Raw genomic sequence first — 15268 nt, 5'->3', positions numbered from 1 at the left:
ACCAGCTATTGTTGCTGGTCCCCCAGGACCTGATGGCCCAGCTTCCTGAAGCTTCATGAGAGGGCTCCACTGTGGCCCTCTTGGCCTCCCCTGCACCCCTAGTGTCCAGTCAGCTTTGAGGGGGAGAGCAGAGGGGCTGGGTGTGCTGAGGCCTGCCCTGGGTGGACAGGTGTGTCCTGGAGGGCCTCTCCGGCGGGACGGTCAGGAGAGCTGTCCTTTTGTCCCTCACTGGTTCCTTGCTTCTGGTCTTCTGCAGTCTCCGTGGCAGGTTCTGCGAGCAGCAGGAAGAGGCTTTTCGAGTGGGCATCTCTGGGCGCCCCTCCCCCCCCTTCCCGTCTTCTTAGTTTATTTGATGACTATTTCTTGAGCTCCTACCATGTGCCAGTCAGTTTCCTAGCCCTGTGGACGAAGCGGATCTCCTCTTTGTGAGCCCAGCCCACCGTCTCTGACTGCTTGCTGTGATGTGATACACATTAGATTTGTTGCTGGGAGTAGCCCTTCCAGCAGGGGACGGCTGGGAAACGGAGGGACGCCCTGATCACTCCTCTACCTTTGAGTAATGGTTCCTCTTGGGCCTTTGGGCAGGGATCAGATGGGGCGGTTGACTTCTCTGCCTGTCCCACCTGTGTGCTGTTGCGCTCGCTCCTGACTGTCCGAGTCGTCCCTTGGCGTGGACCATGGTGGAGGACCGTCCTCTGCCACCCCCTCTCACCCCAGCTCTGCACTGAAGTGAAGGCCAGCCTCGTGCTGTGGCATCTCTTATGGATGTCTGCACATCCCACTCTCCTGGTTGACACCTTCCAGTCTAGGAAATCGCTTCCTAACTGTTGGAAAAGAGCAGGCTGGTTTCACGCGGGCTTCTTGTTCCTAGAGTTCAGAAGCCGGCAGAGCTCCGCTGGGACTTGCTCCAGCTCTCTCTTCCCGCCGCTGGAGAGCTCGGGGCCTCTGGCTGCCTTCCCCAGTGAGTCCGTTCCTGGGACGAACCCCAGCGTCCTGATGGGAGCCCAACAGGCAGGTGAGGCGGTGGAGGAGTGCCCCAGGTGCCAAGACCCCAGGCCTAGCGTCTCCTCGAGCCTGTTCACTATGGAGTCCACCATCTGCAGAATAAATGGAGGGTGGGCTCCCATGTGGTCTCCCCCCCACCGTGTCATGTGTCATTTTGAATTGGTAATCAGTAATTTTCTGCCCTTTGATGTGTAATGTGACCCCTCAGTGGTGGGGTCAGATCCCTCTGCACCCCCGATTCGCAGCCCAGGACTCAGCACATAACAGGTACCAAGTCAGTGGCGGAGCTGCATCTCTGGGAGGGGCAGAGGAGTCCAGGTGGCTGCCACTTACTGTGTGCTGATTGCGCTCCAATCTGCATGCGTCTCATCCAACCCTGGCAAGCGCCCCATGAGCAGCTCAGTGACTGGGAAACCGAGGCTCATGGGCACTTGCCTAGGACCTCACAGGCGGAGGCAGCTGAGACTTGACAGCGGCCATTTCTGTTTCCTGTGTTTGGCACTTGGCCACCCTCCACAGACCTTCAAAACAGGATGGTTGTTATCCAGAGAGACCCGCCTTCTCAAGGATGCTGGAAGGTCACTGGTTGTCTTCCTGGGCTGGGAAGTGCCCTTCTGCTGAGGCACTGGGCCTAGTCCACATGGCAGCTGCTGAGGGCCTTGCTGCCTCCCTGTGCCCGTGTGCCCAACCCCTCTGTACCTGGACTGAGGAGTCTTCTGTTTCTGCATCTGAGCACCTGGGCATACATTCTAGCCTGCCACCTTCTGCTGAATGACTTGCAGTAACTCACTGAAGCCCTTGGGTCCTCTGTTTCCTCATCTGTAATGTTGGGGACACCCTTCCTGTCTAGTTTGCAGGGTGATTATGAGAACTGAGGTCACAGTGAGAGTGGGCATGCCCAGTGCCCGCTTCGTGCCAGGCTCTCTTCCACATGCTTCACAGCCACTCACTCAGGTCCTCTGCAGGGAGTGCCGTGGGCTGCTGCTGTCACCACCCTGGCTCATGGAGAGCACCTTGAAGTAGGGCAGGTTGAGTAAGTGGCCCAGGTCTCACAGCTCGTGAGGGACAGCCTGAGTTCAGCTATAGGCCGCCTGGCTTCAGAACCCTGCTATTAGCCCCTGACTGGCAGCTGTGCCCACAGGAAAGACTCAGCGCTGCTCCTGGCTCCAGAGCCTCCCAGAGCATTCTGGAGACTTGCACAACTCGACAGTGCAGTCAGGCAGGCGCGGGAGGCCTGAACCCATGGTTGTCCCCAGAACTGTCCCAAGACATGGGGAGCCCAGGACCCACAGCAGATCAGACCTGGGAGGCTGCAAACCCAGCCGCCTTTCTCCAGGGGAGGAAAGGAAGGTGGAAGGAGGCGGAGCTGTCAGGCGAGGCCCTGGAGCCTGGGGGCCACTGGCTACTCATGTTCCCTTGGTCTCTTTCACCCAGTCGTGTCTGCTTCTCACAAGCAGGAGTGTGCATGCGTGTGTGCACCTGCTCCTGTCCTGTGGGCGGCGAGGCAGACTCGCCCTGTCAGGAATCCCCACCTCTAGGGCTAGGGATGTGGCTCGGTGTGGAGCTCCCCTGCAGGGGCGAGGCCCTGGGCTCCCTCCCCCGCACCACCCACACGCAAAATAAAAATGAATGAAGGATAACAGTTAAAATTCTGACCTCCTGGTGGGGCTTGCCAGTACCAAGGCAGTTTACAAAAGTGGAAGAAAACCATTTCCTGCTTGTGTAGCCCACAGAACATCCTGGGGACTGACCCTTCTCCCTCCTTTCTCTGCTCCAGGACCAGCCCCCGACCACCCCTCGCTGACCTCAGCCTCCGGCCCAGCTGTCTTCAACGGCAAAGATTCCCCCAAGCACCAGCAGCTGGCGAAGAGCAGCCTGTCAGCCCTGCCGCGGCCCTCGGCCCTAGGTAGTGCTCATCCCGGGGTCCCAGGGTCCAGGACAGCGCGGACAAAGGAGACTCAGAGCTGAGGCTGCTGAGCCTCCCGGAGTCCCGTGTTGCTTTGAGGAGCATCAGGCCAGGTTGGCGGTGCCTCCTGTATCTGGGGTCTGTGCCGGGGGGCCCTGGAGCTATGTGAGAGTCACACATGGGAGACGTCGTGTGTGCCGAGGAGCAGTGAGACCCTCATGGTGACAGTGACTGACCCCTCTCTGGGACCACACATCGAGGGCTGTGGAATTTTGGAGAAATGGGGGCAGTGGTGTTGACAAAGGTTTGGGATCTGAATTTAAACCCAGCTCTGTGGCCTGCTAGTCAGAGGATGGGGACCTCAGGAGGGTCAGCTGGAGGAGCTGCTGTGACCCCTCACACACCTGCAGCTCCCTGTGGTACCGGCTGCCATCCACACCAGTGTGTCACAGAGGCTGTCACTGCCACCACCCAGAGGTGGAGGAGGTGACAGCTGAGCTGCCTCCTGAGTTGGGAGCCTTCTTTGCAGATGGCGCTGGAGGAAGGGGGCTGAGATGGAGGTGGGCGAGAGGAGGCAGCAAAGGGCCGAGCAGACCCGAGGAAGGTCGTGGGGCCCGTGCTCTCCCCAAGTGCTTATCCAGAGCCACCACTTCACAAGCCCGTCCCCTCTGTCCTTCCTCCTTCATGCACACAGGTGAGAATCTAAGGCATCCAGGTGGAAAGGCCTTAGGAAGCCTCCAGCCCCACACTGACTGAGGAGGAGACTGAGGTCCAGAGAGGCAGGCCTGGGCTGGAATCCATCGCCACTGTGGCAGGGAGGACACCCCTGATGTAATCTTATGGATTTCCTAACCTTCCCTGAGGAGCCCCAGCCTGGCTCCTGCCCTCATCCTGCGACTGTTCTCCTCTAGGTGCTGAATTCAGAGTGGCCAAGGCCCAGGAGGTGGCTCCATCTTGTAGCTGAGATCTGTGGGTGCCCATCCTCCACCCCACACAGGGGGACAAGGGCCTCCCTGTGCATGGAACCCTGTGCCCTTGGCTTTGGGAAGCCAGCCGGGAGAGTTGCCTTCTTGGCTAGAATGAAGGAACTTTCCAGTGCCGTACTCCATGGAGGGGTGTGGGAAACATAGATCCCCAAATCCCTATGGGCCTAAGCCCTTCTGGAACCTGTCCACAGCCAGACTGTTGAGCCTCATTTCCCGTGATGGCTGCCCTCCTGCCCACACCCTGCACTTGGCTGCTGCCTCTCCGCTGTCCTCTCCCTGCCGGAGGGCTCCCTTCTGGGGCTGCAGGCCTGCCCTTCCCCCCAGTCAGCTGTGGATGTGGGCCAGTGGCTCTCCAGGACAAGAGGTTCCTAAGAGCTAAGTGATTATCCTACGCCATCTCCAGAGATGGGCTGGGCGGGTGCCGAATGTCCTGCAAGGAGTGTCTTGCAATAAGAGTTGCCTCCCTCAGATGCCAGATAATGGCCCTTTCTTCAGAGATGGTGTAAGAAATAGTTGGCCCATGCCATACCAATGGTCACTCCGGGTGATGTTTGGAAAGGGCTTATGGGCTTAGAGTCAGCTTGGAGTCATTTAGGGTTAAGCTTCCCAAAGTGGGGGAGTTCTCAGGTCTTCCACTCCACGGCTCAGTTCAGGCCCCTTCTGCAGCGCTGAGGACCTGCCCACGAGGTTGGGTGGGAGCCCTTTCACTGTGTCTAGGATGGATGTGGGGAGGTGGGAATGAAGATGGCGGCCCTGCCTTAGGCGGGATGATCAAGGAGCCCACTGGTCTTAAAGCTCTTTGTAAGCAAAGTACTTCATGTTTTTAACTTTTATTTTTAGTTGTAGATGGACACATTACCTTTATTTTATTTAGTTAGTATTTGAATGTGGTGCTGGGGATCAAACCCAGTGCCGTACACACGCTCGGCAAGCGCTCTACCACTGAGCCCCGGCCCCAGCGCTGCTTTTAACTTTTTACTCAGTTTATTTTATTATGTCTTGATCAGTCTAAAGAAGAGGTAGAAATATTTTGGGGTTACTCCCAAGAGACTCTGAAGCAGTCATTCTCAAATTACAGTGGGCTTCAGAGTACCTGGGAGGCGGCCCAGGTGCCCTCTCTTACCGTCACTTCCACAGCTGTAACTCACAGAGAGGCTCAGGAGGGGCAGTTCTGAGGAACCTCGCTGGGGCCAGTGTGACTCCTTCTCAGGTGAAACTGAGAATCAGGCTCCCAGGTGGCTAATCTCCACCCTGGCTGCAGGTTAGACTCTTCGGGGAGTTCCTAGTCAGGATGCCTGGGCTCCCTGTCCTGAACTGGGGGAAAGAGAGTTTGCAAAGTTCTCAGGTGAGTTTAACAGGTATTTAGGACTGATTGAGACAAGGAGCTCTGAATGTAGGGGACATTTTGTGTCAGATTGTTCAAGAAACTATGGCAACCCAATCTTGATATTTTGAATCCTTCACATACATAGCTTGAGTCATGAACATGCTGTTACCTGGAGTGGGCAGGAATGACTCATGAGCTGCAGTGGGTCCAGCTTCCCTCCTGGATTTTTCCCCCATCTGAAATTAGTTTTCTAGGCTCCCTGCCTGGGGTGGGGGTTGGGTAGGCGTTAGTCATCGGTGGATCAATACTGCCCTCGAGTGGTGATAGTGCAGTGGTGCATTGAATGCTGCAGTTGGTTGCTGGTCTACAAACATCCAACTCTTCAAAAATATGTTGCAATCTATATAACAATGAGGCAGTGATGATGAGGATGGCGGTGGCCGCCATTTATTGAGCCCCAATCATCTTCTAGGTATACAAAGTACATTGCCTATATTCTCTTTAGTCCTGATTGAATCACTTGTCAGAGTAGGTTTTATTATCCTGTTTTAATGATGAAAGAGTTTAGGTCAGAGATAAAGCTTAAACACATGCGCAACTTTAGTGTGGAACATTTATAAAAAATGAAAGGATGTTGCCTTTCACCTAGATACTTCCCTAGATACTTAGAATCTATTTTAAAACTGTGATTGTCTTTCTCCAAAGTTCCTCCACCAAAATACTCAATAAATGTTCTCCAAATCAGAAGAAAGTTGTATTGAGGCTCATTTCTGGTAACAGCCTAATCCATGCTCTGAATATTGTCTAGGTATCTTGCCAAACTCCGGGCCCCCCAAAAAACGCCACAAAGGGTGGTCTCCAGAATCTCCATCAGCTACAGATGGCGGCTACTCTCAGAGTAGCGGGAACAGAGCTAAGTATGGTAGGTGACCTGCCTTGCCAAAGCCCAGCTCTTGGGCACCCATGGTGGTGTTGCTCCTGTGGTGTGTACGTGCCCACTGTGTGTGGCCTTAGGGAGCAGGTTCCAGGGAGACACACGTTGGCACGGCAAAAGGATTTCTTACTCATATGTCACCTGTTTAACCAGGCCCAGGGTCCTGGAGAGCAGTCCCTGATCCCAGGGAGGTCTGAAAGGTGGCTTCTATGCCACTCACTGGATGTGGAAGAGGAGGGGACCGGGTCATCTGGAGGGGGAGGTGGTGCTGATGTGGGTATGGGTCAGTGGGCAGTTTTGTTCGCCGGCCTGACATGGGGCTGGTTGGGACGCCACCTCATCTGATGCATCTCCCTTACCCTCTTGGCATGTTCCTAGAGGGTGCAGGTGTGTCCCGTGTGCCTCAGGCTGGCTTGGTGGGACCAGCCTCAGTCTCCTTTCCCGTTGTGGCCTCTGGAGAACCAGTGTCGGTCCCTGACAACTTGCTGAAGATATGCAAGGCCAAGCCGGTGATATTTAAAGGCAAGTACAGCAGCGCACCCAGCTGTGGAGGTGGGAGGCTGGAAGAAGCCACCAGAGTCAGGCAAAAGTGTGACCTGATTCCACACGTGTCCTCCGGAGACAAGCCTAACAGGGCCATGAAAAAAGGAAGCAAGCCAGCTCCCAGGCTCCCCGATTACATGCCAGGGATTTCAGAGCTCGTCGGTTTTCCACAGCGGGCCCAAGCCCAGGGTCTCACTCATGACAGCCTTATGGTCGCTTGTTTATGTGTCCTTCCCCAGCTCAGCTCCCCGGAGGGCCCACAGTGCCGAGTACCAGGGACCGGGAGAGGGACAGATGTATCCCTTGCTTCCGGGAGCGCTGGTCTGTGGCTGGTCCTGTCATCACCCAGAGCCATTGTTTTTTTTTTTTGAGTACGCAACTGACTCTGACTGGGCAAGGACAGCCCTGGGCACCACTGTACGTGCCTTAAACAAAATCAGATCTGATCTGTTTCACACTGTGGCTGACATATCCTACAGGAAGTAGATGTTTTACTTCCTCAAGGAAACCCCTTTCCAGTGAAGTCCGAGACCTTGAAATGGGAAACTGTGTGAGGATTTAGGGGGTCTCACTTGCTGATGGTGCCCCCAAGGGCAGTGTGCCGCATGTAGTTGAGTAAGCGCACGTGTGCGCGCACACGCAGGGCCTTGGGTACATTTGGTTTACTAACAAAAGGCTCTTCTTCTTCTTTTTTTCCCCCTAAAACAAAGAAATATCCACCCCTCCAAAAAAAACCACCCAAAAACCAAGAACAAAAAAAGGACATGAAATTGAGGAAGTGGGGTACAAATCTGGGCTGAGGACTGGGCAGGAGGCAGGGCCTGTGGTTAGGGTGCTTCCTCGGGGCCCGATGACTCACTGGCCAGCGTTCGGCTGATGTGTGTGTGCAGCTGGCGCTGAGAACACGGTGCTAGGTGAGGCTGGGGGCTCAGAGGTGTGGGCAGAGCTTCCCCCACCTGAGCCAGCAGCCCCAGAGAGGGGATCCCTGCGACACTTAAGGGTCTCAGAGTGCGGCCTCTTTTTCCTCTCATACGCTCTTCCCTCCGCTGCCTCTGTATAAGCTGAGGCCCTCCCTGTGAAGCGCTTGCTCCTGGACTCCTGACTCCAAACCCCACCAGCTTCAAGGCCCAGCGGGCTCCCACGGCAGCTTTTCTGAGCCTCTTTTGGGACAAATGTCACATCCTTTTATGGTAGCTCTTTACCTGGTCTCTAATAAGCCACCAGGTGAGCATGGTGACTCACCTATGTTCCCTGTCCAGTGACCCAGCACCACCCAGGGGCTCATCAGAGCTGTGAATTGGAGGTCCACCCCCTGAGAACTAGGCCCAAATTCTGAAACAGAAACCTGGTGGGGCTTGGCAAGCATTGCTCAGGGACGTGACGTGTGTCTTGGGCCCCAGATTTACTCTGGAGCCTGGCACAAGACCTGTGACTAGGACCCGGTGGGATTCAATAACTGTCAAGACGGGGAACCTTCCGGGTGCGAGAGACCACACCCGTTTATGTTTGGTTCCTCAGCCACCCCACAAGCACCCATGTCTCTACCCCACTTTATAGATGGGGAGACCCAGGCTTAGAGAGGTGAGCTGCACACACAGGGTCATGACACCCGTGATGGTGAAGAGGAGCTTGGACCCTGCTGGGCAGTTCTGCCCCTGAGAGTTGACATCAGAATGACGTTAGCCGAAGCCTTTGTCAAGGGCTGTCAGTTTCCCGGGACAGTGACATGTTTTCCTAACTCAGCTGGCCAGAGAGGCCCTGGGGGCCAGGAAGGCAAGGACGGGCGAGCAGCACCCACCAGAGACCCAGCAGGGCAGCACGTGAGGTGCCCCAAGGTCACTGCTGCTGGCTCTGGGGGAGCGGCTCCTCTCTGTGCTTGGACTAAATGAACAGGCGAGTGGTTGGTCATCAGAGGTCATCCTAGGTCGTCCGAGGTTCCAGGAGGGCAGAGTGGGATGGAAAGGGGCACTTGGGAGACCCGGGGCAGCTCCCCAGTCCAACTCGCTCGGTGACCCCGCGTGAGTGGAGCCATAGCTCGCGTGAGGCCGGTTGCCAGGTAGCTGCTGTCTCTTTCCTAGGCCACGGGAACTTCCCTTACCTCTGCGGGAACCTGAGCGACGTGGTGGTCAGCCCCCTGTTGTACACCTGCTACCAGAATTCCCAGTCCATCTCCAGGGCGTACGAACAGTGCGGAGCCTCCAGCATCCAGCCCATCTCGGAGGAGATGCAGCTTCTGCTCACCGTCTACTACCTCGTCCAGCTGGGTGAGCCTCTTCTGCCATCAACTCGCCACTCAGGGGCGACTGCTAGGGAGGAGCTGCCGGCCGGAGGGGCGGGAGAGAGCTGGAAGAGACCGTTCTCAGCCATTCACCTGCTGTTCTAGGCACAGAGGCAGCAGGAGATAAGACATGTGGCCCTAGGGGTGTTCCCATCTAGTGGGAGAGAGAAGGAAGCAGTGGGAATCGGGGAAGGCAGGCGTGTGTGTCGTGGGGCAATTCAGAATCACCAAGAAGGGCCTGAGTGTAGACCTGGACCCCGAGAAGGAGCCACCTGTGAAGAGCGGTGGAGGGAGCACAGGTGGGGGCCGTGGTAGGAGGAGGACAGGGGAGAGCCGTAGGCTAGGGGGAGCACAGGTGAGGGTCATGGGAGGAGGAGGACAGGTGAGGGCCATAGGTGGGGGAGCACAGGTGAAGGCTATGGGAGGAGGAGGACAGGTGAGGGTCATGGGAGGAGGAGCAAAGGTGAGGGCCGTGGAGGAGGAGGACAGGTGAGGGTCATGGGAGGAGGAGGACAGGTGAGGGTCATGGGAGGAGGAGGACAGGTGAGGGTCATGGGAGGAGGAGGACAGGTGAGGGTCATGGGAGGAGGAGGACAGGTGAGGGTCATGGGAGGAGGAGGACAGGTGAGGGTCATGGGAGGAGGAGCACAGGTGAGGGTCATGGGAGGAGGAGGACAGGTGAGGGTCATGGGAGGAGGAGGACAGGTGAGGGTCATGGGAGGAGGAGGACAGGTGAGGGTCATGGGAGGAGGAGGACAGGTGAGGGTCATGGGAGGAGGAGCACAGGTGAGGGTCATGGGAGGAGGAGCACAGGTGAAGGCTATGGGAGGAGGAGGACAGGTGAGGGTCATGGGAGGAGGAGGACAGGTGAGGGTCATGGGAGGAGGAGGACAGGTGAGGGTCATGGGAGGAGGAGGACAGGTGAGGGTCATGGGAGGAGGAGGACAGGTGAGGGTCATGGGAGGAGGAGCACAGGTGAGGGTCATGGGAGGAGGAGCACAGGTGAAGGCTATGGGAGGAGGAGGACAGGTGAGGGTCATGGGAGGAGGAGGACAGGTGAGGGTCATGGGAGGAGGAGGACAGGTGAGGGTCATGGGAGGAGGAGGACAGGTGAGGGTCATGGGAGGAGGAGCACAGGTGAGGGTCATGGGAGGAGGAGGACAGGTGAGGGTCATGGGAGGAGGAGGACAGGTGAGGGTCATGGGAGGAGGAGCACAGGTGAGGGTCATGGGAGGAGGAGGACAGGTGAGGGTCATGGAGGAGGAGCACAGGTGAGGGTCATGGGAGGAGGAGCACAGGTGAGGGTCATGGGAGGAGGAGGACAGGTGAGGGTCATGGGAGGAGGAGGACAGGTGAGGGTCATGGGAGAAGGAGGACAGGTGAGGGTCATGGGAGGAGGAGCACAGGTGAGGGTCATGGGAGGAGGGAGCACAGGTGAGGGTCATGGGAGGAGGAGGACAGGTGAGGACCATAGGTGGGAGAGCACAGGTGAGGGTCATGGGAGGAGGAGGACAGGTGAGGGCCATAGGTGGGGGAGCACAGGTGAAGGCTATGGGAGGAGGAGGACAGGTGAGGGTCATGGGAGGAGGAGCACAGGTGAGGGTCATGGGAGGAGGAGCACAGGTGAGGGTCATGGGAGGAGGAGGACAGGTGAGGGCCATAGGTGGGGGAGCACAGGTGAAGGCTATGGGAGGAGGAGGACAGGTGAGGGTCATGGGAGGAGGAGCACAGGTGAGGGTCATGGGAGGAGGAGCACAGGTGAGGGTCATGGGAGGAGGAGCACAGGTGAGGGTCATGGGAGGAGGAGCACAGGTGAGGGTCATGGGAGGAGGAGCACAGGTGAGGGTCATGGGAGGAGGAGCACAGGTGAGGGTCATGGGAGGAGGAGCACAGGTGAGGGTCATGGGAGGAGGAGCACAGGTGAAGGCTATGGGAGGAGGAGGACAGGTGAAGGTCATGGGAGGAGGAGGACAGGTGAGGGTCATGGGAGGAGGAGCACAGGTGAGGGTCATGGAGGAGGAGGACAGGTGAGGGTTTGGGAGGAGGAGCACAGGTGAGGGTCATGGGAGGAGGAGGACAGGTGAGGGCCATAGGTGGGGGAGCACAGGTGAAGGCTATGGGAGGAGGAGGACAGGTGAGGGTCATGGGAGGAGGAGGACAGGTGAGGGTCATGGGAGGAGGAGGACAGGTGAGGGTCATGGGAGGAGGAGGACAGGTGAGGGTCATGGGAGGAGGAGCACAGGTGAGGGTCATGGGAGGAGGAGCACAGGTGAGGGCCATAGGTGGGGGAGCACAGGTGAAGGCTATGGGAGGAGGAGGACAGGTGAGGGTCATGGGAGGAGGAGGACAGGTGAGGGTCATGGGAGGAGGAGGACAGGTGAGGGTCATGGGAGGAGGAGGACAGGTGAGGGTCATGGGAGGAGGAGCACAGGTGAGGGTCATGGGAGGAGGAGCACAGGTGAGGGTCATGGGAGGAGGAGGACAGGTGAGGGTCATGGGAGGAGGAGGACAGGTGAAGGTCATGGGAGGAGGAGGACAGGTGAGGGTCATGGGAGGAGGAGCACAGGTGAGGGTCATGGAGGAGGAGGACAGGTGAGGGTTTGGGAGGAGGAGCACAGGTGAGGGTCATGGGAGGAGGAGGACAGGTGAGGGCCATAGGTGGGGGAGCACAGGTGAAGGCTATGGGAGGAGGAGCACAGGTGAGGGTCATGGGAGGAGGAGCACAGGTGAGGGTCATGGGAGGAGGAGCACAGGTGAGGGTCATGGGAGGAGGAGGACAGGTGAAGGTCATGGGAGGAGGAGGACAGGTGAGGGTCATGGGAGGAGGAGCACAGGTGAGGGTCATGGAGGAGGAGGACAGGTGAGGGTTTGGGAGGAGGAGCACAGGTGAGGGTCATGGGAGGAGGAGGACAGGTGAGGGCCATAGGTGGGGGAGCACAGGTGAAGGCTATGGGAGGAGGAGGACAGGTGAGGGTCATGGGAGGAGGAGGACAGGTGAGGGTCATGGGAGGAGGAGGACAGGTGAGGGTCATGGGAGGAGGAGGACAGGTGAGGGTCATGGGAGGAGGAGGACAGGTGAGGGTCATGGGAGGAGGAGGACAGGTGAGGGTCATGGGAGGAGGAGGACAGGTGAGGGTCATGGGAGGAGGAGGACAGGTGAGGGCCATAGGTGGGGGAGCACAGGTGAAGGCTATGGGAGGAGGAGGACAGGTGAGGGTCATGGGAGGAGGAGGACAGGTGAGGGTCATGGGAGGAGGAGGACAGGTGAGGGTCATGGGAGGAGGAGGACAGGTGAGGGTCATGGGAGGAGGAGCACAGGTGAGGGTCATGGGAGGAGGAGCACAGGTGAGGGTCATGGGAGGAGGAGGACAGGTGAGGGTCATGGGAGGAGGAGGACAGGTGAAGGTCATGGGAGGAGGAGGACAGGTGAGGGTCATGGGAGGAGGAGCACAGGTGAGGGTCATGGAGGAGGAGGACAGGTGAGGGTTTGGGAGGAGGAGCACAGGTGAGGGTCATGGGAGGAGGAGGACAGGTGAGGGCCATAGGTGGGGGAGCACAGGTGAAGGCTATGGGAGGAGGAGGACAGGTGAGGGTCATGGGAGGAGGAGGACAGGTGAGGGTCATGGGAGGAGGAGGACAGGTGAGGGTCATGGGAGGAGGAGGACAGGTGAGGGCCATAGGTGGGGGAGCACAGGTGAAGGCTATGGGAGGAGGAGGACAGGTGAAGGTCATGGGAGGAGGAGGACAGGTGAGGGTCATGGGAGGAGGAGCACAGGTGAGGGTCATGGGAGGAGGAGGACAGGTGAGGACCATAGGCCAGGGAGAGCACAGGTGAGGGTCATGGGAGGAGGAGGACAGTGAGGGCCGTAGGCCAGGGGAGCACAGGTGAGGGCCGTGGAGGAGGAGGACAGGTGTGGTTCTAGGCAGGAGGCAGGCTTCACGCCCTCCTGTGTTCTCAGCTGTTGTAGCCTCTATCCACAGTGACAGCCTCAGTTGTGTTATTCTAAGATGTCCCACACTGGTGTCAGGCTGTCCGTGCCCTACACCTCGCACACCCACTGATGTCCTCCACCTCCTTCCTCAGCGGCAGACCAGGTGCCTTTAATGGAGGACTTGGAGCAGATCTTCCTCCGCTCCTGGCGTGAGTCGCACCTGACTGAGATCCGGCAGTACCAGCAGGTGCCGTCCCAGCCCTACCCACCTGCGCCAAGCACTGCAACACCAGTGACCTCTGCACAGCTGCCCTGGTTGGCTGGCCTGGCCGCCAGCTCCTGCAACGACAGCGTGCACGTCATTGAGTGTGCCTACTCCCTGGCTGAGGGCCTCTCCGAGATGTTCCGCCTGCTCATTGAGGGCAAACTTGCCAAGACCAACTACGTGGTCATCATCTGTGCCTGCCGGAACGCGGCCATTGACTCCTGTATTGCTGTCACTGGTGAGCTGTCCACCTCTTGGCTGGTGGGAAAACCAGCCACCTTGATTTCCCAGGCCCTGTCCTTGGTGGGTCCTTCCCTTTTGCCTTGGGGACCCTGGGTTTGCAAGAGCCGATGATACCTGAAGTCTGCCAGGTATCATTTTGGAAGGCAGTCTGGTGCCCCGGCTCAAGGCCCAGAAGATGGGCTTCGCTAAAATTCCATTCCTGCTCTAGTGGGTGGTTAGCAGGTCCTGTTTCTTCCCTGGAGAGATTAGGGCCAACTTTGGGGTCCAAATAGATCTGGTTGCAAATCTGGTTCCACTAAGTGCCCAGCACTCTGGCTGACCACTCACACCAAGATTCTGGTCCTTAGTGTCTTCATCAAATGGGGATAAGAACAATGGCCTTCAAGTATTTCTGGGGGTTAATGAGCCAACTTGCTAACTAAGTATAAAAATACTCTGAAAACCTGCTGTGCATGGCTATCACTCCAGGGGCTGGGGATCCAAGTGCCCTCCTGGAGTAAGGTCCTGGTTGGGAACCTGACACCAAATTCAGGAACCTTTGGTTCCTAGGTTCCTAGATGTTGAGTATTTTCAACCCGAATTTTTATATCTCTATATGCCTAAAAAATGCACGTTGTTCCTATGTACTGTCTCAGTTGCCGTTAACATTCTTTGATCCTAAACTCATTTTTTACTAATTCTTCACCTGGATTTAAGCAGCCATTCAGTAATAAACCTGGAGCCTCTGTGTGTGTCCACCACCCTTTTCTTGTGTCACCTGGCGGCAAGCCTGTGAGACTGAGGCTGCTGTCAGTCACCTGGTACAGATGAGGTCTATGGGTCTAGAAGGGTAGGTGACCAGTCCAAGGTGATGCAGCTAGGTGAAGGAGATGATGGCATCCAAGGGTTTTCTCTAAGCGACCTCAGCCTTTTGGGTCCCTCCTATTATCCCGGTACACTGGGACAGGGTGGTGTATGCCATCCATTCATTTAACCTACAGGCGCACCTGCTTTTTGCCAGGTGTGGTGCTGGACTTGGGGTGGGGGAGAGACACCAAGGCAGGACCCTCTCCTTAAAGGTTCCAAACAGAGGCAGTAGAAGCTGTGGTTTGTTTTCCAGGAAAATACCAAGCCCGGATTCTTTCTGAGAGCCTCCTCAGCCCAGCGGAGTACCAGAGGGAAGTCCACTACGAGCTGGTGACGGGGAAGGTGGACTCCTTGGGGGCCTTTTTTAGCACCCTCTGCCCAGGTAGGCTTGAGAGGCTGGTGCAGAAGGTTTCATTGAAAAGTCAGGAGTAAATGTGGAGGGGGGGTAATGTGTGCCCGTGTCGTACCTGTGGCCTCCCGAGGCTGAGCACGGTGCGCTGTGGTCCCCGTCTGTGCACTGGTGCTGACCTTCCTTTCCTTTTCCCACTGGGGCTATGGTTTCTGGCTCTCTCTTCCTGCTGGGGCTGTAGGGTTCTCCAGGGGCTGGGAAAGTGCTTACTGTCTCAGTGCTCCTTCCCCCCACCTCGGCCACTCCAAGTCCCAAACTGCCCGAGGCCTCTCCCTGGAAAGCTCTTCCTGTGTGTCTGGTGCTGCCAGCACCTGCCCCCCCCCCCTGGTTCCCCTGTCCCCCTAGGGAGCTTCACACCCTCCCCTCTTCAGGAGGGCCTTGGGACCCTGCCTCTCTAACCTTTAGGGCTCCCTCTTACTCTGCCTGCACCTGCCTTGTCATGGCACAGTGGACGTGGTGAACATACCTGTGTCCTCACTGGGCTGTGGACTCCTTGATAGGACGACCATGTCTCTGTTCCCATTACCTGGGCCTCAGGAAGGCACCAGGCACACGGCAGCTGGTCCAGGGGTGCTTCCTGAGATCCATGAGAGG

At 57.6% G+C, this 15268-nt stretch overlaps 1 protein-coding gene across 1 annotated transcript in view; it reads left to right on the top strand.

Annotated features, from left to right (window-relative positions):
* Nucleotides 1-15268, top strand: part of GREB1 (growth regulating estrogen receptor binding 1) — a 124898-nt gene that overhangs the window by 72201 nt on the left and 37429 nt on the right. Inside the window, exons 7-13 of the mRNA XM_081264835.1 lie at nucleotides 872-1015; nucleotides 2783-2911; nucleotides 6033-6146; nucleotides 6537-6680; nucleotides 8780-8965; nucleotides 13064-13414; nucleotides 14519-14647. Coding sequence (XP_081120961.1) covers nucleotides 872-1015; nucleotides 2783-2911; nucleotides 6033-6146; nucleotides 6537-6680; nucleotides 8780-8965; nucleotides 13064-13414; nucleotides 14519-14647 — 1197 coding nt within the window. The remainder of the gene's footprint in view (nucleotides 1-871; nucleotides 1016-2782; nucleotides 2912-6032; nucleotides 6147-6536; nucleotides 6681-8779; nucleotides 8966-13063; nucleotides 13415-14518; nucleotides 14648-15268) is intronic.

The sequence above is a fragment of the Spermophilus citellus genome (assembly GCF_964194105.1).
Source record: "Spermophilus citellus genome assembly, chromosome: 13".
NCBI lineage: Eukaryota > Metazoa > Chordata > Mammalia > Rodentia > Sciuridae > Spermophilus > Spermophilus citellus.
This window is presented reverse-complemented; position numbering and strand designations above follow the sequence as displayed.